General features: G+C 47.1%; 1 protein-coding gene across 1 annotated transcript in view; it reads right to left on the minus strand.

Annotated features, from left to right (window-relative positions):
- Nucleotides 1-21,022, minus strand: part of Tdrd9 (tudor domain containing 9) — a 91,769-nt gene that overhangs the window by 19,232 nt on the left and 51,515 nt on the right. Inside the window, exons 10-24 of the mRNA XM_013012848.1 lie at nucleotides 20,865-20,919; nucleotides 20,640-20,724; nucleotides 18,613-18,670; nucleotides 15,708-15,812; nucleotides 13,975-14,072; nucleotides 12,919-13,050; nucleotides 11,885-12,050; nucleotides 11,742-11,805; nucleotides 11,605-11,668; nucleotides 11,318-11,362; nucleotides 10,263-10,316; nucleotides 8,024-8,140; nucleotides 6,677-6,784; nucleotides 3,067-3,167; nucleotides 1,365-1,538 (exon numbers count right to left, since the gene is read on the minus strand). Of these exons, the coding sequence (XP_012868302.1) occupies nucleotides 1,365-1,538; nucleotides 3,067-3,167; nucleotides 6,677-6,784; nucleotides 8,024-8,140; nucleotides 10,263-10,316; nucleotides 11,318-11,362; nucleotides 11,605-11,668; nucleotides 11,742-11,805; nucleotides 11,885-12,050; nucleotides 12,919-13,050; nucleotides 13,975-14,072; nucleotides 15,708-15,812; nucleotides 18,613-18,670; nucleotides 20,640-20,724; nucleotides 20,865-20,919 (1,426 nt within the window). The remainder of the gene's footprint in view (nucleotides 1-1,364; nucleotides 1,539-3,066; nucleotides 3,168-6,676; nucleotides 6,785-8,023; nucleotides 8,141-10,262; nucleotides 10,317-11,317; nucleotides 11,363-11,604; nucleotides 11,669-11,741; nucleotides 11,806-11,884; nucleotides 12,051-12,918; nucleotides 13,051-13,974; nucleotides 14,073-15,707; nucleotides 15,813-18,612; nucleotides 18,671-20,639; nucleotides 20,725-20,864; nucleotides 20,920-21,022) is intronic.

Below are 21,022 nucleotides of genomic sequence, written 5' to 3' on the forward strand. Positions count from 1 at the left end.
GCTAAAAGTGGTTGGTAACAGCATCCAGGCCCTGAGCTCAAGCCCCACAACCAACAACAACAAAAAAAAGAGCTGGGAAGGTGGCTCAGTGGTAGAGTGCTTGCCTAGCATGCATGAAGCCCTGAGTTCAATTCCTCAGGAGCATATACACAGAAAAGGCTGGAAGTGGTGCTATGGCTCAAGTGGTAGAGCGCTAGCCGTGAGCACAGAGAGGCTAAGGGACAGAGCCCAGGCCCTGAGTACACTAAGAGGCCAAACGTGGTTCAGTGCTCCTGGAGTACACACGTAATTGTCCAATAAGCTGAAGAAATATCGTTCATCCCATAGAGCAACAAGACATCAAGTGCTAAAGCTCTGCGATGTGAAAGAAATGTGATGTACAAAATTTTCCTTTCCTAATACTTTTATTCTAAAATAAACAACAATAGCCAGGCGCTAGTGGCTCACGCCTGTAATCCTAGCTACTCAGGAGGCTGAGATCTGAGGATCACCGTTCAAAGCCAGCCCGGGCAGGAAAGTCCATGAGACTCTTATCTCCAATGAACGACTAGAAAACCAGAAGTGGCGCTGTGGCTCAAGTGGTAGAGCGCTCGCCTTGAGCTGAAGAGTACAGGGACAGTGCCCAAGCCTAGAGTTCAAGCCCCACCACCAAAAATAAATAAAATAAATAAATATAAACAAACAACAAGAACTCTAGAAAAGACCTTATCTGGGGCTGGGAAGATGGCCACAGCGCCACTTCTGGCTTTTTTCTTTTTGCTTATGTGATGCTGAGGAATGGAACCCAGGGCCTCATGCATGCAAGGCAAGCGCTCTACCACTGAGCCATCTTCCCAGCAGCTGGGCGTCAGTGGCTCATGCCTGTAATCCTAGCTACTTAGGAGGCTGAGATCTGAGGATCACGGTTCAAAGCCAGCCCAGGCAGGAAAGTCCATGAGACTCTTATCTCCAATAAACCACAGAAAACTGGAAGTGGTGCTGTGGCTCAAGTGGTAGAGCGCTCGCCTTGAGCTGAAGAGTTGGGGGAAGCACCCAGGCCCAGACCAATCAAAACAAAACAAAACTTTTTAAAGAGAATGCATAAACCTAAGGAGGAAGAAAGGAAATTAACGTTTAGCCTCTACTACTAAAACTGAAAATTACATAAATGATTCCACTCATTGATCTCAACACCCTTCTAGAATTAACAGCTGGAAATCACTGCAGTTCAGAGAGGGTCAGTAACGTGCCAAGCACATACTTCAAGGAAGTAAGGAAGCGGGGCCTTGGAATCAGTACTGCTTGGCCACCAAGCTGGGCCTGCATAGTGAGCTAATGCCAAGGCTGACAGCAACAGGAAAACAGGCAGAACCTTCTGGAAATACCTCGTGCTCCTCAGCTTGGACACTGTCCCCCCTTGCACCTTCCCTTCAATCTCCTCGGCGGCGTGAACACAGAGCTCCAATGGTACTTTCAGCTGGGACATCTTCACCGCCATGTACACCGCAGGAAGCGCCTTAAACCTCTCTGTGGGGTTCCGTGCAAACTCCACAAAGGCTCTGCTCCACAAATAGAAATCAACACCAACCCATCAGGCATCTGACAGAAAAAGGTCTGCACTCCTCTCAAGATCAGGGAGAAATTCCCAATGCACATCTCTCCTCAAAAATGCTGATAATGCTTGTTTGGTCTGTTAAGATTACCTTTAGTTATTTCTGAATTAACCAGACATTAGTCAAAAAAGTGTTCTTATTAGCCAGATTAGCCAAACTCTATCCAGTTAGATAAAAAAAATTCTTAATGTTCACAGAACATTAGACAAACATTTCTAAGTTAAAAAGTTTTAAACCAGGGCTGGGAAGGTGGCTCAGTGTGCTTGCCTCACATTCATGAGGTCCTGGGTTCGATTCCTCACCATCACATAAACAGAAAAGGCAGGAAGTGGCGCTGTGGCTCAAGTGGTAGAATGCTCGCCTTGAGCTGAAGAGCTGAGAAACAGTGCCCAGGCCCAGAGTTCAAGCTCCACTACCAGAAAAAAAAAATTACAACTATAAATAGTCTTGTGTATAAGCATTTCCTACTGGAAAGAAAACTCCCAGGGATAGTTCAACATACCACGTATTCCTGACCTGCTAATAATACACTCTCTCAGCATTGATATTCTGAAGTTATTTAGGATAAACATATTTTAAAGCAGGCACAGCAGTGCACACCTGCAATCTCAGTTACTTAGGAGATAAAGATCAGATAACGATTGTCATTTGAGGCATGCTCAGGAAAAAAAACTGTAAGATACCAACTGAAAAAATAACTATATCAGCCGGGCGCCGATGGCTCACGCCTGCAATCCTAGCTACTCAGGAGGCTGAGATCTGAGGATTGCGGTTCAAAGCCAACCCGGGCAGAAAAGTTCATGAGACTCTTTTTTTATTTTTTTGGGTCCGGTCATGGGGCCTAAACTCTGGGCCTGGGCGCTGTCCCTCAGCTCTTTAGCTCAAGGCTAGCAGTCTACCACTTGAGCCACAGGGCCACTTCCAGCTTTTTTTCTCTTTGCTTATGTGGTGCTGAGGAATGGAACCCAGGGCCTCAGGCATGCAAGGCAAGCGCTCTACCACTAAGCCACCTTCCCAGCCCCTCGTGAGACTCTTATCTCCAATAAACTGCTAGAAAACTGGAAGTGGTGCTATGGCTCAAGCGGTAGAGCGCTCGCCTTGAGCTGAAGAGCACAAGGATAGTGCCCAAGCCCAGAGTTCAAGCCCCATGACTGACAAAAAAAAAAAAAAACTATATCAACAAACAGCTGGTGTTTGGCTCAAGTGGCAGGACACCTGCCTACAAGCATAAGGTCTTGGGTTTCAAGCCTCAGTACCATCAAAAGAACTATGAACAGACAGACTATTTTGGGTGTCCTTGTGGCGTGGAGATGGAAGCGAGCAGCTCCCGTGGGAAGCAGGAGGCACACAGAGCCACGCTGCCCACAGGGACATCCACTCCACGGGTACCCCGCCAAGCAGCTCAAGTTCAGGAACCATTCAAATGTTTTGCCTTTCTTATAATTGTAGCCAATTACAAAAATAGACTACTCACTTTGCACCATCAAATACAATGGATTTGACTTGACCACACTGTCGAAAGAGAGACTGCAGCTGTTTATAGTAAAGAAATCCATAGGGAGGAATGTGCTTCAACTGTAAGACATAACAAGAGTTAGTCAGAGCTGTTACATAAAGGCTAATAGAAGATCTCGATGTTCATGAGCCTGACACTTCTGCTTCTCACCTTCACTGCAAAAGCCCAGTTCACTACCTTTAATCATAACACATAGTCAAGACAGATCACTGTGTCTAATTACCTAATGACTTTAAATAATTTCAATTGAAAAATGTTGAAACATGTTAATTCTTCTCAAAGTCATTCAAGTCTAATATAGCAAAATTAAGAATTCTACTTTGTTACCTTAAAATAATCAGATCCACTAAACATGATCCTTTTTTTTTCTTTTGGTCATTTGTGGGGGTTGAACTCTGGGCCTGAGCACTGTCCCTCAGCTCTTCAGCTCAAGGTGAGCGCTCTACCACTGGAGCCACCATGCCACATCTTGTTTTCTGGTGGTTAACTGGAGATAAGAGTCTCACATACTTTCCTTCTTGGGCTGGCTTTGAACCACAATCCTCAGATCTCAGTCTCCTGAGTAGCTAGGATTATAGCCATGAGCCACCAGTGCCTGGCTAAACATGACCTTTTAAAACCTCACATTCTACATAAGACACTGGGAATTAGAGGAAGTTGTGCTTCTTGGGGCAGGCTCTCTCCCAGGCAGGTGCTCACCAGGTGGACCCACAAGGTGCTGCTGTAAAGCTGGCCCAGCAGTGTGCATTCCTATGCATGGCCAGGACCATCATGCTCTGAGCTTTAGCCCTGCAGGGGACCTCCTGCTGACCTCAGCACACACAGCTTCGGAGAGCAGCAGCCAAGTGAGGGCCTGGCTAGTTCATGGGTCCGAGTTCACATCCTGTCTGGTCCCTCCCAAGAGCTGTGTGTCTCCTTAGACAAGTTAAGACTCATCGCATCATGAAGTAAAGATGATGAACCCTCAACTCCTACCTCCTAAAAGTCTAGCTACACAAAGTTGGTTTGTGACTTCGTTTCCATGTTTCATAATTGGTTAAGTTTGTGTCCCCAGAGTACCTGGTGAACAGTGCCTGGAAGCTGAAGGATATATCTAAGGTAGGTCCTTCCATCCACACTGCTGATAGAAGGATACCATGGAGGGGGAAGGAGAAGAGGGGAAGCCATCTGAAAAACTGACTTGCAACAACAGCACCTAGTCCAAGCAAATAAGTCCTCAGAGGTTACAAAAGCTAGTGGCTGACTTTTTTTTTTTCCTTTGGTGCCAGTCTTGGAGCTTGAACTCAGGGCCAGGGTGCTTTCCCTGAACTTTTTTGGTCAAGACGACTACTGTTCTACCACTTGAGCCACAGCTCCATTTCTGGCTTTTTCATGGTTAACTAGAGAGATAAAGAGTCTCATAGTCTCTCCTGCCTGGGCTGGCTTTGAACCATGACCCTCAGATCTCAGCTTCCTGAGCCATTGAGACCCAACGAGTGACTGACTGCCCTTCACACTGAAATCCTCCCCCAGGAATAGATACATTTCTGTGCGCCACTCACTTCTAGCGCTCTTCAAAGACCTGCACTTATACTGCTCTGGTAATCTGTGGCTTTGCCCTTGTAGTGTGGACTTCCGGTTTTCCCAGTAGGAGCAATAGTGCTGTAACAGACCGAAACAGAACTGAGCACTTGCTGTTTGCACAGAGCTAATGTCACCAAGCGCTTTCACTACCCGTTACCAGGCTCAGGCTCAGGCAGCTCAGCAGTCCAGCCAGAGCCCACTCCCAAATGCTTTACTCAGGCAGCTCAGCAGTCCAGTCAGAGCCCACTCCCAAATGCTTTACTCAGGCAGCTCAGCAGTCCAGTCAGAGGCCACTCCCAAATGCTTTACTCCAGCCTAAGACACACTGCGGCTGGAGTATAAGCCAAAGACTCACAGCATGGATCCAACAGTCAGAACTTGGGCCTGGATCATTAGATGCACTCCAAGCACACCTTTCTTAAATCCTACCTTTGGGCTGGAATGTAGCTCAGTGGCAAAGTGCTTGCCTAGCAAGTGCAACGTCCTGGGTTCAATCCCCAGTACGAAAAAAGAAAAGACAAAAAAAAAATCCTACCTTCTACCCCTATCCCTCTGAGGGGACCTCAAATCTGAGCTTGAAATAAATAAATAAGCCAGGTGCCCATGGCTCGTATCTGTAATCTTACCTATTCAGGAAGCTGAGATCTGAGGATTTCGATTCCAAACCAGCCTAGGTAGCCAAGGCTGAGAGATTCTCATCTCTAATTAATCACCAAAGAGCTGGAAGTGGAGCTGTGGCTAAGTGTTAAAAGTGCCAGTCTTGGGGGGGGGGGGGGGGGGGGGAGGCTGGGAAGGGATGGGAAGGGTAAACAAAGGAGGAGGCTGCAATGCTTGGTAAGAAATGTACGCATTATCCTGCCCATGCAATTGTAACCCCTCTGTACAGTTTGTTCACAAATAAAATAAAATAAAATTTTAAAAAAAAAGTGCCAGTCTTGAGCAAAAAAAACTCAGGGACAGCACCCAGGCCCTGAATTTAGACCCCAGGACTGGCACACACACACACACACACACACCAAAAAAAAGATAGGTAGATAGACAGCAAGCACTCTCTAAGTAGTTCTTTTGGGCATTCAAGACAGAGGATTATTAGTTTAAACCAAAGAACTAAGCTGCCAACCAATAACCTTTTATGAGCTAGGTCAGGCTGGGGTGTGCCACTATGGTACAGAGCTAGCTTCCTATGGAAGAAGCCCTAGGTTCCCCAGGACTGCAAAATAAATACAACAGCACTGTATTAACAAAATGTTCTTAAATTTATTTATTTATTTATTTTTGTCGGTCGGGGGACTTGAACTCTGGGCTTGGGCACTGTCCCTCAGCTCTTCAGCTCAAGGCTAGTGCTCTACCACTTGAGCCACAGTGCCATTTCCAGTTTTCTAGTGGTCTATTGGAGAGAAGAGTCTCACAGACTTTCCTGCCCAGGCTGGCTTTGAACCACGAGCCTCAGTCAGACTCCTGAGTAGCTAGGATTATAGGCATGAGCCACTGGTGCCCATCTAAATTTATTTTTAAATGCCTCAATTCCTTTAAAATAGCACATGATAGATCAGATACTGGTGGTTCATGCCTGTAATCCTAGCTATTCAGGAGGCTGGGATCTAAGGATTAAGGTTCAAACCAGCCCAGGCAAAAAAGTTTGTCAGACACTGATCTCCAATTAACTACCAAAAAGCCAAAAGTAGAGCACTAGCCTTGAGCAGAAAAACTCAGAAACAGCACCCAGGTCCTGAGCTCAAGCCCAGGACCAGCACCGAAAATAATAATAAAATAGCACATGATAAAATTAGCACTTGCCATGAAAGAAAAATTCTGAAGGCCTCTCTGTAAGATCTGGTCCATAAAAGAGGAAAAAGAGACTGGAGAAAGTAGAGGCATTGGAAAAGCCTAACGCTCACTAACGGGAAAACCCACAGCAACAAAACCTTCTGCACAGGCCACATTAGGGCAGTGTCTGGGGAGCCAGCGGCCCCTCCGCTGGGGAAGGCTCTTCCCCATCACCTACCACAACTGTCGTCTTTGGGTCTTTGCCAGCCAGCTCCTTCACTGCCATCTCCTCATCTGGCTGTCCAAAAGTAAAATAATTTGGATAAAAAGCACCTGCCAATACAACCTGGAAGAAAAGAAAAGTGAGCTATCATGAGAAAATAGCGCCCAGTTATTCTCACCATTAGCCAGTGAAAGATGGTATCATTTACATAAACATTATACTGCTCACCTACATTCCTGCTTATTCCTTCTAACAGAAACAGCCACACTTTTCTTCAAAGTAGCGGCCACGCTTCTCAGAATGAGTTCTGGACATCTGTGAGCTGAGCAAGGACGGGACAACTGCACATACAGGGCTCCTGTGTGATTGGCTGATTGGACTGGCTGATTTTCTTCCTCTCCCCCAGACACTGACTCCCTCCCCCAGGTATGCCCAGCGACTCTAACTCTAGACTCCCAATGCCCGACCTAGGGCAGCAGACTGGCATCCAATTTACACTTGCACAGACAGCCTTCAAAGTCCTCCCTTTATTTTCAGCAGTACTGAGGTTTGACCTCAGGTCTTTGCACACTTGTTATGTGTTCTTATCACACAAGCAATGCCCCCAGAGCTTTTTCCTCTTCCTATTCAAATAGAATCTCACGTTTTTGCCCTAACCAGCCTGGACCACAATCTTATTTGCACATAACTGGGGTGACAGGCACACATACCACCATGCCCAGCTTACTGTTTAAGATGGGGTCTTACCAATGTTTTGCCAAGGCTGGCCATAACCCACAACTCTTCTGATCTCTGCCTCCTGAGTAGCTGGGATGGCAGGAGTGAACCCTGCACCCAGCTCAAAATCTTTCTTCAATCAAAATACCTCCTGTATGAAACAGACACCCACAGAAAACTCTCCTAGACATACAACCACCGTACATCCAAAAAAACACTACCAGCATGTACTGCCACAATCCAGTTGAGTGTTTCCACTTTGGGCCCACTTCTGTATGCATCAACCAAGCTGGATCTGAAAGCCTGAGCAGAAGCTTCCAAGCGTGGCAAGCCAGCTCAGTGTAAAAGAACAAGAGCACGGGCGCTGTGTTCTCAACAGTGCAGCAGAAGGCCTGACCTGAAGCCGCGGGGCCTGCAGGCTGCCCTACAGACACGCACCTGGAGCAGCAGCAGCCCAGTCATCAAATCAACAGCAGGAAGGTATAAACAAGGAAAGATAAAATCATTCCTGGTTCCCAACACAATAGCAGCACTGTGGCCCTCAAAGTGTTGAGGCATAGTTCGTGTTCCACAGCATGAGAGACACCTCTCTCACTCACAGCCCGGTGAGACAGAGCTCAGGAAAGGCACGCGGGCCCCACATACCTGCAGGATGAAGCGCTGCTTGTACGGATACTCCTGGTCCAGAGCAGGCCGCCGGGGATCCACATACATGTTGAACTGAGAGATCCTGTTTTTCAATTCTTCATACAATTCAGCCACCTAAGAAAAACACAAAAGGTCAACACAAAAGGTATAACAAAAATGTGAGAAAGAAGGTACACCACAGGGAAAGCACCACCACACATGTGGGGGAGAACACGCCCAAGATGAACATCACTGAAGACTAAGAAAGAGCCAGGCATTAGTGGCGCATGCCTATAATCCTAGATACTCAGAGAAGGCTGCAATCTGAAGATTATGGTTCAAAGCCAGACCAGGCAGAAAAGTGCATGGGACTCTTAGATCCAATTAACCAGCAAAAAAAAAAATGGAAGTAAAGGTGTGGCTCAAGTGGCAGAGCACCAGACTTGAGTGAAAAAGCCAAGCAAGAGCTGGAGGTCTTGAGTTCAAGACCTAGCACAGGGGCATTGAAGAGAGACTCAGACTCAGAAGGAGTGAGCCACTCAGTACAAACGACACTGGCATGGAGCACAGGAAACTGTCGCGTGCCCCCAGGTTTTGAGCAGATGGCCAGCTGCACCAGCACTGAGGTGTGAGTATGGTGCACAGGCAGCAAGGCCACACCCCCAAGTCCCCCCCCCCCCCCCAGCTCCACAGGAGCACACTCTGCTTCTGTGAATAGAGTGGAAACAAGCCAGATGACCCCTGGCTAAACAGTCCCTCTGGACAAAACAGTTGTAATAAAAATTTGCTTCACACCAAATGTCAAACATAGTATACAGAAATACCTGTGAATTTACCTTAAAATTAAATTTATAAAATTATTTCAATACATTAATTACCAAAAGTAAAACACACACACTAGCAAGTTGAAAACGTGAATAGAAAGGGGCTGAGGTAAGTTCAGTGAAGTGTATTTTGCAAGCCCCAAACCCTGAATTAATTCCCTAGTGTGAATATGCCACACAGAACACACACACACACACACACACACACAGAACTGGAAGGACAAAGAAGCTTCACAGTCATTATTTCTGCAGAGGGAAGAAAAACCTAGGGCTCTGGGCAAGAAGAGGAAACACATTCCCATGTCAGCCTGTGTGCTTTTATTATAACTGAAATCTCTTAATGGAAGTCTACAATCACATTTATCTAACAAAATCAATTAAGAATTGTGTTAGTCACTTTCTTTCTCTGACTAAAATGCAATAAAACCAGAAATTAACAATAAAATATCTGAAATTATCAACAATTTCCAAACAACTGCAAGTCAAAGCAGGAAAACAACAATAAAAAAAAATGATGGTCAGCTGGGTACCAGTGGCTCATGCCTATAATCCTAGCTACTCAGGAGGCTGAGATCTGAGGATCACGGTTCAAAGCCAGCCCAGGCAGGAAAGTCCACTTGAGACTCTGATCTCCAATAAACCACCAGAAAACAGGAAGTGGCACTGTGGCTCAAGCAATATAGCGCTCGCCTTGAGCTGAAGAGCTGAGGGATAGCGCCCAAGCCCAGAGTTCCAGCCCCACAACCAACTAAAAAAAAAAAAAATGAATCAACCATTGCATATAACACATGGTATTTTGTGAAGAACATACTAAAACAAGTCTTTCAGTGGTCAGAAGTTAATTATACATAGAAATTATTTTGTCCAAGTCGGGCACCAGTGGCTCACACCTGTAATCCTAGCTACTCAGGAGGCTGAGATCTGAGGATCACAGTTCAAAGCCAGCCCGGGCAGGAAAATCTGTGAGACTCTTATTTCCAATAAACCACCAGAAAACTGGAAGTGGCGCTGTAGCTTAAGTGGTAGAGTGCTAGCCTTGAGCTGAAGAGCGAGGGACAGCGCTCAGGCCCAGAGTTCAAGCATAAGAATGCTGCTTTGGGTGTTCTAAACCTGAAGACAGCATCTGATACTACTGTGCATATGTGCTTGCACGTGCAAGCGTGCACGCACACACGCACGCGCGCGCGCACACACACACACACGCACACACACACAGATGCACACAGACACCAGCCCAAGGCTGGTTATACTCGGGAATCCACTTGCAAAATTCCTGAAGTCAGGTGCCATGGGTCCCACCTGTAATCTGAGCCATTCAGGAGGCTAAAATCAGAAGGATCAGTTTGAGGCCCACTCACAGCATGCTGTGCTAAATAAACATTTGAGAAGTCAGTTTAATCTGCATCCACTTGGTCAAAAAATATGTAGCTTACCTCTCTAATTCTCTTGATTTGGATGTAATTTAACCGTCCCCAGTCAAGTTCATCCTTTTAATACATAAAAAAGAATACAGGTCAGAATAATGAGGTTAATTTGGCTACTATGCTCCGTAAGTCTCATCCAAAACCTAGGCAGTGCAACCTGACTCATCACAGCAAATCCTATTCAGCTACTTCTCATTTCACACTGAAGTCAGAAGGCAAAATCTGCCACCCTATCTGCTCAGAAGGATGAGAGCTGAGGTTCGAGGAAGGAAAGTCCATGAGACTCTTATCCACAATCAATCACCAAAAAACCCCTGGAAGTAACACTATTGTTCAAGTGGTAGAGTGCTAGCTTTGAACAAAAAGAGCTCAGGAAGGGGTGGGGAGTGTAATTGGAGATGGGAGGGAAGGGATAGTAGGGGAAAAACAAAGGAGGCGGCAAGAATGCTTGATAATATACTCATTACCTTGCTCATGTATTTGTAACCCCTCTGTACAGTATTTTAACCATAAAAAAAGGCCCTGAGAACATGCCCCAAGACACACACACACACACACACACACACACACACACACACACACACACGGACATTTCTTTATAGTACTTCATCTACCCGAAACGTAACTGCAGACATGAATTGAGTAACTTGAATAATCCCTCCAAGCCCTCCTAAGCACAGGGAAGCCACACACAGACTGAAGGTCCTAATCAATTTAGAAGAAAAAGCAGATCCAGAAAAGCAAAATGAAGGCTGCCAGTTACGTTTCTTCTAAGCCGATTATCTAAATTTAGCTGAAAGCAGCAAAGGCTACAGACTCTGACTTCTAAACACGTCCAGGTGGACACCTGGGTGCAACACAGAGCTGGGAACAAGCAGCACCCCTGCTCTGCAGGCTAAACAATGGCTTCTTACCAAGCACTCTGCAAGAGGACCTGGCCGCTCACCACGTTGTCTACGACAGCGGCTTCAGCTCGGCCTTAGCACTGCCAATATTCATAAACACAGTGTCCACACAGGCCTCACTCACGACCATTCATGAGGACACAAAGAAACTCAACCAACCTTGGGATGGCGCAGCTCTCCTCGCTGTCTGCAAGCCTGCCATGCCTACAAGTCAATGATCCACAGTCTCAGAGTAGCGCAGTGGCTGAGTCTCTTTACATTCCAATTTCAACACACTATGATCTCAGAAAATCCACCAATGTAATGTTTTGATCAATTTTATGGAACTGACCTCCTGCCCCACCCTGGTCTTTTCCCAGTAGTTTGTTACTTCACGCTAGATATGGGAGACCAGATCACACTGTGTGAGAGGAAAACTCTGCCCCCCTCTGTATGGAGAGACTCACTTTAAAGGCCTCCACAAGGGCAAGGCAGTCGCTCTTACTGCTGCCAGAGAAGTTCACCTTGTTCCTGCAGGCAGACGACAGAACATCACCCCACCCCATCAGACGAGGCGTCCCCTTACAATATGAACAGTCAATACCTATAGCCATCGAGATGCTGTCGAAAAGGCATCGCAAAAAAATTCTTCAGGGAGAGCGCTGCCGCTGACAACACAAAACACAACCATCTGTCAGAGTGGGCCCCAAGCCCACTTCCCCAGGCCGTGCCCGGCCTGTGGCTTACCTATAATGAGACACTCGTCCAGGCACCCAAACACATGTCCCAGCACGATGAGTTTGCCCAGCTGCTGGTTGACAGGGAGCTGGGCTAGCACGCGTCCTAGGAAGGTCAGCTCGCCGTCATGGGGGTTTTCATCTTCTCTCTGCCCACTAATCGCCAGGGCTCCTACCTTTATAAAACACATCAGCGCCCTTAGCAAGCCATCAGTACTCACCCCATCCCTTTTGACCCTTAAAAGGAAAGTGAAAAACACAGGACACAAAGACCAGACTTTGGTAGGTAAGGTTTCAAAAGACACTGACATCAACTTAGCAGAGGCTGTCACCAATTTACTCTTAAACTTATACAATTTCCCTGTGTGTAAGAGTATGCTGCCAGGGTGCCAGCCACTCATGCCTATAAGCCTAGGTACTCAGGAGGCCAAGATATTAGGATAATGGCAGAAAAAAAGGACCTAGCAGAAAAACCCATCAGACTCATCTCTGATTATCCAGCAAAAAGCCAGAATTGGGGGTGTGACGCAAGTGACAGAGTGCAGCTGTGAGGTCCTAGGTTCAAGCCTCAGTACATGCATGCATACATACATACACACGCACATTCTCTCCTATGTATGGAAAAAGCTTCTGAAGCTGACTTTCGACAGAAATCCAGGCAGGTAGCAATCTAAGAACAAAACCACATTGGCTGAGAGTCATGGGAATACCTAGAGCCCAACAACGCGTGGGCTAGGACAGGGCTGGTACCCAGGCCCAGGTGGGCACCTGCCTCTCCTCCATGGGTGGAGGGCCAGGATATGGTGGAGGAGCAGAGCAGGGGAGCTGACTGACAAGGACAGAGCTCTACAGATGTGTCACCATGACAACATAGAGCAAGGGACCTGGGACAGGGGAGGCATGAAGGAGCAACCAACAAAGCTGGTCTCAAAAGCACCTGGAATCACATGCCAGTCACCACACCAGCTTTTCCATGCCAAACACCTTACAGATCTTGAATGTTTCCCTACAAAGTAAGGGTCTTAGCTTTTCCAGACAGCCCACCTCCTTCAGCAGGAGGATGGTGCGCTCGATGTCACTCAGACTTGGTGGAGAAAGAGCCGTGGCCAGCAGGGCTCTCGGCTCACCCATGTCCAGCAGCTTCACTTTCAGTATTGTGCTTCCTAACGGACAACGCTGAACAGAACAAAATGTAAGTCAGAGATCATCAGAGAATTCAATCGTAAGCTATTCACATGAATGGTGGTGCTAAGAGAGAAAAGCAAACGAGAGGGGAGAAAAAGAAAAGATCAAGAAGGAGAGAAGAATGAAAGGGAAAAGACACTAACACAAGGAGACAAGGGGAAAAGGGACAGAAAGGAAAAAGCCAAGAGAAATAAGAGGATAAAATAGGGAAGAAAAAAGAAGAGATAGAAAAACGCTAATCCACAATTACTCATTAAAAAAGGAAATGGGAACTGGCAGCACTTAAAGACAAGGCAGCAGAACTAGGCAACACTTCTCATTAAGAACACAGGCCCTGGTAGATGTCTGATGCTTAGTAAGCTGGCACTGTAATTAAAGACAAACAGCCAGTGATTTTTCTAGGATTAAAATTATACAACACTCAAAAGTATATTACTTAAGTAGACACTACATGGAAAATGACCTATGTAACTTGTAGGCAGGGATGGGAGGGGGAAATTGGGGGAAAGCAAAAGGAGGAGTAACATTGTCCAAAAAGAAATGTACTCACTACCGGAATTATGACATGGTAACCCCTCTTACAGCACCTTAATAATAACAATTACATTTTTTTTTGTCAGTTGTGGGACCTAAAGTCTGGGCCTGGGCACTGTCCCTCAGCTCTTCAGCTCAAGGCTAGTGCTTTACCACTTGAGTCAGTGCCACTTCTGGCTTTTTCTGCTTATATGGTACTGAGGAATCGAACCCAGGGCCTCATGCATGCAAGGCAAGCGCTCTACCACTGAGCCACCTTCCCAGCCCAACAATTACATTTTTAAAGGAGCAAAAAATAAAATAAAATAAAAATTATACTAGATTGTTCCGTAAACTGTAAAAAAAAAAACAACAACTTTGACAATAACCCATGTGTATTACCAACATCTCAGGAACAACACGGTCTGGGATGGAGCTGTCCCAGAAATCCCTGTGTATCAGTCTGTAACAATACCCTTTAGATACTCGTCCGGCCCGGCCTGCAAAGAGATGGGTACTCAGTACTACTTGGCATGAATCACTGAAGTTCTCTGAGAGATGCTTTTGCATATATGTGTGCTGGTATGGGATCTGAACTCAGGGCCTGAGGGCTGCCCCTGAGCTTTTTTTGCTCTTTTGCTTGCTCTACCACTTGAACCACAGCTCTACTTCCAGCTCGTTGGTAGTTAACTGCAAATAAGAGATTCATGGATTTTCCTGCCTGGCCTGCCTTTAAACCCAAGATCCTCAAATTTAAGTCTCCTGAGTAGCTAGGATTACAGGCATGAGCCACTGGATGATACTTTATTAATTGTACAGGGAGTTTATTGTGTGATTTCCATATATTCATAGAATGTACTTTGATCATTTTCACCCCCTCCATAAATGATCTTAAGATAAGCATAAAGAGAAATGACAGGCAAGCCATCTAATATTAATCAGGAAATAGGGCGATTGCAAGTTCCTGAGCTCAAAAACGTATTAGTTGAGGAAAAACAAACAGAACCTTCGGTACTCTCTGGCTGCTCACGCGCCCACCTCCTGAGCAGCCCCGTCCCTTCTCCTCTGCCCCATGCAAGATGATGTGGCAGGCTTGGAGTCCTGGGCTGGCTCCTTTACGGTGCTGGGGGAAGCTTGTCAACATTAGTGGCGTGATCTACTTGGCTTCAGTCCTCTAGGTCCCAGCCAGAACAACGCCATCTTGGAGTCAGCCACCATTCAGCCTGGCTCTTCTATGTGCCATGCGGCAGCCACTCTTCCCAGTTTGACCCAGTAGGCCGAAACCAGCAGAATCCTGACAAGATCCCGGCAAAGCAAGGCTGGAGTGGCATAAACATCCAACTTTCCCAGTCTGGCTTCTACTTGAACCTGTTATTGTTTCTGATGCTGACACTAGGTGGTGCTTTAAACATATAGTTTCTGCTATAGACTTAGAGCCATCTAAAACAGCAGTTTGCTGGTTGGGATGGTGAGAACTAGGGTGTCTTCCATGATTCCAGATACTATTGTCCTCCATAGTCACCTAGCATTCTGTGTGTAACCCCTATCATTTTGCAAAAGCATAAAGAATGAAAAATAATTAAATAAACTCACTCATCAGGGGCTGGGAAGGTGGCTCAGTGGTAAAGTGCTTGCCTTGCATGCATGAGGCCCTGGGTTCGATTCCTCAGTACCACATAGGCAGAAAAAAACAGAAGTGGCGTTATGGCTCAAGTGGTAGAGTGCTAGCCTTGAACTGAAGAGCGGAGGGACAGCGCCCAGGCCCAGAGTTCAGGCCATGACCAACCAGAAACAAAAACAAAAACAAAATAAAAACACCTCACTCATCAAACTGAATCTATGTGGGCCTGTTTTGGAGCTGTTGTCACAGTTCTCATATGACTCCCAGGAAAACCACACAAGAAAGATGACTGAAAATAGCCTTTATTTTACAGTGAAAATGATAATGTGGAGACCTGTTTCCCTTATGCACATATGTCACCTAAAACACTGGGAAGAGGAGAGCTATGGAGGTAGGACTCTGGACCACATGTGATGCTGATATTTAAACTTCAGACTGATCCCAACAAGGCGGTGGCAGTAAGAGGGAGATGACCAGAAAACACCCACACATGTCTCTGTCACCACTGTCTCACCTTTTCTCTGGTCACAACTGGTCTTGGAGGCCCAGCTCAACCGCAGACTCTGGTAGTTCGTATCTTCATCGCAGACCAGAGTTCTAGTCAGACAAAAGTCTATAACTGTCATTTGGAAAAATGGAACATAAACACCTTGTCAACACAGGATTCATTCTATAAGAAATCATAACAGGGTGATAAAACAACATGAACATGTGGCCTTTGGAATGAACAAGTTCTGAGAAAACTCAGGAAATGTGCTGACCACTCACTACCACCCAAGACAGGGGGAGGCCCCCTTGGTAAGGACTAGGGTCACTGAACCTACAGAATATATAACCTGTAAGACCCAAGGCGTTACAAGATAAGCCTACCTGCATTCACCCAAGAGAATGTTGTTACAATAGTAGAGAAGCATGGCTAATGCCCTGCGCTGTGAAGATTTAACTCCTGTTTGTGTCTGCCTGTGAGTGGGTGAAACAAGTTATCTCGTTTCTCCGTTCTAGGGTCCTGATCTGTGAATCACAGGGGACAGAGCCCCAGAAGCCCTGCTGACAGGTGTCCTGTCTCATCCTCTAGGGAGTTGATGGTTGCTGTCTTCTCTCCCGCCTCCCAGGCCGAGTCTGCCCCTTCACACTGCACCACACAACACCCTCCTTCCCCACAACTGCCTTCCTTCCTCTCACAACGCAACTTTTGGTGATCTTAGTATCACGCGTCTATACCCTCTCTGACCCTGAGTCCCTGGCCTCCCACCATGCCTCCCACCCCACCAGCCCAAGAGCATGCCCTCCATCCTAGCTCCATGCTGGGGCCTAAAGCTGTCCCTATTAGCTGTCCCTCATCCGCACCCCACCCTTAAGCTCCCTCCTGACCACGAAAGCACAAGGTCACATAGCACACGGCATGTAGCAGGCCCTAATGCTGATGCCAGCATAGTTCTGGTGAGAGGCAGTTCTCCACCTACCCCAGCAGCCTGCATGATCTCAGCCTGCATGATCCCACTTGGCCACCTTTAGAGGTCTATTCCATGTCCTCTGCTCAGGCCTCCCACACATCCTCAGGTCTCTCAACCACCATGGCCGCCTCAAGCTCCAAGGCCACTGCTCCCTCCATGCCGGCCTACCCTGTCAGGGACACAGCCCTCTCCCTGGGAACTGGGATCAGCATCCATACCCAGCACACCCTCTACCGTGTTTCCCTCCACCTCGCACTGAATATTATTACTCTCCAGTATAAACATGTTCCCATGGTCTCACCTCCCCTTCAGCCACTGCCCATTTTTCTAATACCCTTCACAGCTAGATGTCCCAAGAGAGCTATCTGACTCTCCTTTCTCCTCTCTCTCTTCTTCCTCTTTCCCTCTTACCCCCCTCTCCCTCCCTCTACTCCACCCCCCCATCCTAGAGCTTGAACTCAGGGCCTGGGCTGTCCCTTTTGCTAAAGACTAGCACTCTACCACTGGAGCCACAGTTCCACTTCCAGCTTTTTCTGTGACTAATTGGAGATAAGAATCTCACAAGCCAGGCAGGGTGGCTCACACCTGTAATCCTAACTACTCAGGAGGTTGAGATCTGAGAATTGAGGTTCAAAGCCAGCCTGGGCAGGAAAGTCTGTGAGACTTTCTCCAATTAGCTACCAGAAAACCGGAAGTGGCACTGTGGCTCAAATGGTAGAGTGCTTGCCTTGAGCTGAAGAGCTGAGGGACAGCATTCAGGCCCAGAGTTCAAGCCCCAAGACTGAAAAAAACAGAAAAAAAAAAAAAAAAGAATCTCACATACTTTCCTGCCCGGGCTGGCTTTGAACCATGATCCTCAAATCTCAGCCTCCTGAGTAGCTAGGATTACAGGTGTGAGCCACTGGCACCTGGCTCCATTAGTTCCTAAGACACCTCTTTCCCAAGCTCACTGCAAGCAGGCTTTTACTTTCACCAAAACCACCCTTGTCTACGTCACAGAGGATGGCCAGATGGCCACTTCCATGGCCAGGTGCAGTCTTCCTTCCTCAGTCTACTCGATCTGTCTGCAGAACTCCATGTTCAGCTGGCTTTGGGGATGGGGAGGCAGGAGGGGGACTGCCCAGATCTGCGCATTAGCCAGCTCCTAGCCTCGCACACGCCAGCCCTCCTTGCCCTGGTTTCCCAGCAGTTCCCCTCAGCATCCCACCCCGCTGCTCCTGCTCATCCGCACAAAGGATGTCGCTTCCCTGGCTTCCCAGACCACACATCCCACAATCCCTTGGGTCCTTCAACAAAGCCTCCCTGGCCTTGCCTTCAGAATCCCTCTAGAAATTGTACTTCTGCCCCTGTGCTGCTCTCTTGTTCTACAGGGCAGCAGAACCCACCTCCAATTCTCTTTCCTCTTTGCTCCATTTCAATCTACACCAAAGGGTCCTCAGAATGACCTTTAGGTTATGTGATTTTCCTCCCCGTCCCTCCCTCCCCAAAAATAAAGCTGACTCTTCCCTGGTTTGTTTTCCTGTCTAACACTTATCCCTTCTGGACACTATTTGAGTGTGGTTGCTTGAGGACAAGGAGTCTGCCTTGTTTACCATGGTGCTACTCCTAGTCACATAGGTCAGGCTGTCAGATACAAGGGGCACAGGAAACTGGTAAGTGAACAAGCTCACAGTTACCAGGCCAGAAGGTGCATGGCTTCCTTCTAAGCCGCGTTCACAAACAGACATTACCTGAGCTTCTCCCCAGTGCCCCAAAGCACTGTTTCCCATAAAGGCAACACCTCAACACGCGAGAATAACCCTACAGGACGCGGCCGCAAACCAGGAGTTTGTGGTGCCCTGTGAGCCTCCTTCTCTCAAGTGTCTACTCCAGACAGGGAAGGAGGGAAGGAGGGAAGATGGCAGGGTGCAGGCACAAAGGAGCCTATGGTGCCAGGGTGGGGAGGCGAGCAGACAGAGGCCCTACCATACTTGACGTCAGGAACCGTGACGGAACTCTCTGCAATGTTGGTAGACAGAATAATCTGTGAACATCAAAGAAAAGAAGTTCATCGTCTCCTTCCATTGTGGACACCATTATACAGTTCTTTAAAAACATTCAACACTGAACTCACATTTTGAAATCAGCCACCTTTCCTATTTTATTCTAGTCATAATTGATCAAGAAGCCCCTGGTACATGGAAAACCAGTCACACACAACATAGAAAATGCTTTAAAGCTGCAGCGAGAGCACTCAGAGCTCACACATAACCCTAGCTACTCGGAAGGCTAAGGTTAGGAGACTCTTGTTTTGAGACCAGCCTGGGCACATTTGTAAGATCCCTCCTCGACCCTCCTCCAGTGATGGCACATGCCTAGCAATTCAGCTACACGGGAGGCTAAAACAATGAGAATCAGAGTCATGGTTCTAGGCTAGACTGGGTTAACACACAAACAAACAAAAATACCACAGTAACTCCCCCCACCTCAAAAAAAAAAAGCAATGGGAAAGGGACAAAGCTGCTCCTGAACCTGTTCATGGGGGTTCTGCCCACAGAATGGTGGAACCACGGGGCAAAAAAAATCCAATTAAGGGCTGGAATACCAGCACCTGGGAATACCATTCAAGGTCTAGGCTGCCCCAAGATTCCAAACATCCTCACAAGCATCAGGGAAGTTGTACTACAAGCTTCCACTGGTCCCTGAACACCTCAGGCAGCAATGCAGGGTCACAGTGATGACAATTCTGACACCCACACAAACCTAAAACCTTCAACAAGCCTTAGAAATGGCTTTTCTGACAAAGTTACCAGAGGAGTGAGTGTCAGAAACATCATGGAATCCCTAAGTCTGAGACACACAAAAGAATAATTTAAAGGGGCCAAACTTAGCCAGGTGCCAGTGGCTCATGCCTCTAATCCTAGTTACTCAGGGAGCTGAGATATGAGGAGCCTGGTTAGAAGCCAGCAGGGCAGGAAAGTCCATGAGACTCTTATCTCCAATAAACTACTAGAAAAAGCCTGAAGTGACCTGTGGCTCAAGTGGTAGAGCACTCTCCTTGAGCAAAACAAGCTTAGAGACAGCACCTAGGCCCTGAGTTCAAGCCAGGAACCAGGTTCAGAACCAGGAAGAAAGGAAGGAAGGAGGGAAGGAGGGAAGGAAGGAAGGAAGGAAGGAGGGAAGGAAGGAAGGAAGGAAGGAAGGAGGGAAGGAGGGAAGGAAGGCAGGCAGGGAGGGGAGGGGAGGAAGGGAGGCAGGGTGGGAGGGAAAGAAAGAGGAAGGAAGGAAGGAAGGAAGGAGGGAAGGAGGGAAGGAAGGCAGGCAGGGAGGGGAGGGGAGGAAGGGAGGCAGGGTGGGAGGGAAAGAAAGAGGAAGGAAGGAAGGAAGGAAGGCAGGAAGGAAGGAAGGAAGGAAGGAGCCAAAACCCACTAGCAACAATGCTCTGGACTAGGGAAATGTTAAAAAACCTGTTTTCCCAGACACCATGACACACACTTGCTCTAGGGGCTGGGAAGATGGCTCAGTAGTAGAGCACTTGCCTTGCATGCCTGAGACCCCGGATTCGATTCCTCAGCACCACATAAGCAGAAAAGGCTGGAAGTGGTGCTGTGGCTCAAGTGGTAGAGCGCTAGCCTTGAGCTGAAGAGCTGAGGGACAGCGCCCAGGCCCAGAGTTCAGGCCCTATGACCGGACCCAAAAACAAAACAAAAACACACTTGCTCTAGCACTTGGGACAATGGAGCAAGTATATTTCATGTTCAAGGCCAGCCTAGGCTACAGAGGGAAACCCTACCTCAAAAACTAACAACAAAAATCTTCTTTGTAGCAAAGTGATTTACCAAATAAATCACAAGAAAAAGTGGCATAGCTGGCTCCTCAAGTATTTGTTTGGGTGACTCACCACTAGCTACAGATAGACAGAGAAAGAGGCCAAAGCACCAGCATCTTTCCTAAGTAGAGCCTCTGAGGAAAACGACCTCAGCTGCTTGAACTTGGCTTCCCAGCCTTCCTACCTTTCTGTACCCAGGGACTGGACTTAAAAATACATTGTTCTGTTCTTCTAAAGTCACACTGGAATGGAGTGGATAGACCTGCAACCTAAGAAACAAGTTTCTAAAATAAAACATCACATGAGATACAAAAACAAGTTAACTGTTCACTGAGATAATTAAAACTTTGTAAGGCATAAACAACACACGGCTCTGGAAGTAAAAGGAAGGCCGCCTCTTCAAGCATACCTTTTGTGAATCATGTTGGTGAGAAGCTCATGCATATAGTTTATTTCACCCAGACCTAGGGGGGAATAAAGAGAAGAAAAACAAATTTGTATGTACTACTAAAAATTAATCTTTAAATTAAAATGTTATTTTTTGAACAAAGCCCTACCAATCCATTA

The sequence above is a fragment of the Dipodomys ordii genome, unplaced genomic scaffold (assembly GCF_000151885.1).
Source record: "Dipodomys ordii isolate 6190 unplaced genomic scaffold, Dord_2.0 Scaffold2, whole genome shotgun sequence".
NCBI classification, from domain to species: domain Eukaryota; kingdom Metazoa; phylum Chordata; class Mammalia; order Rodentia; family Heteromyidae; genus Dipodomys; species Dipodomys ordii.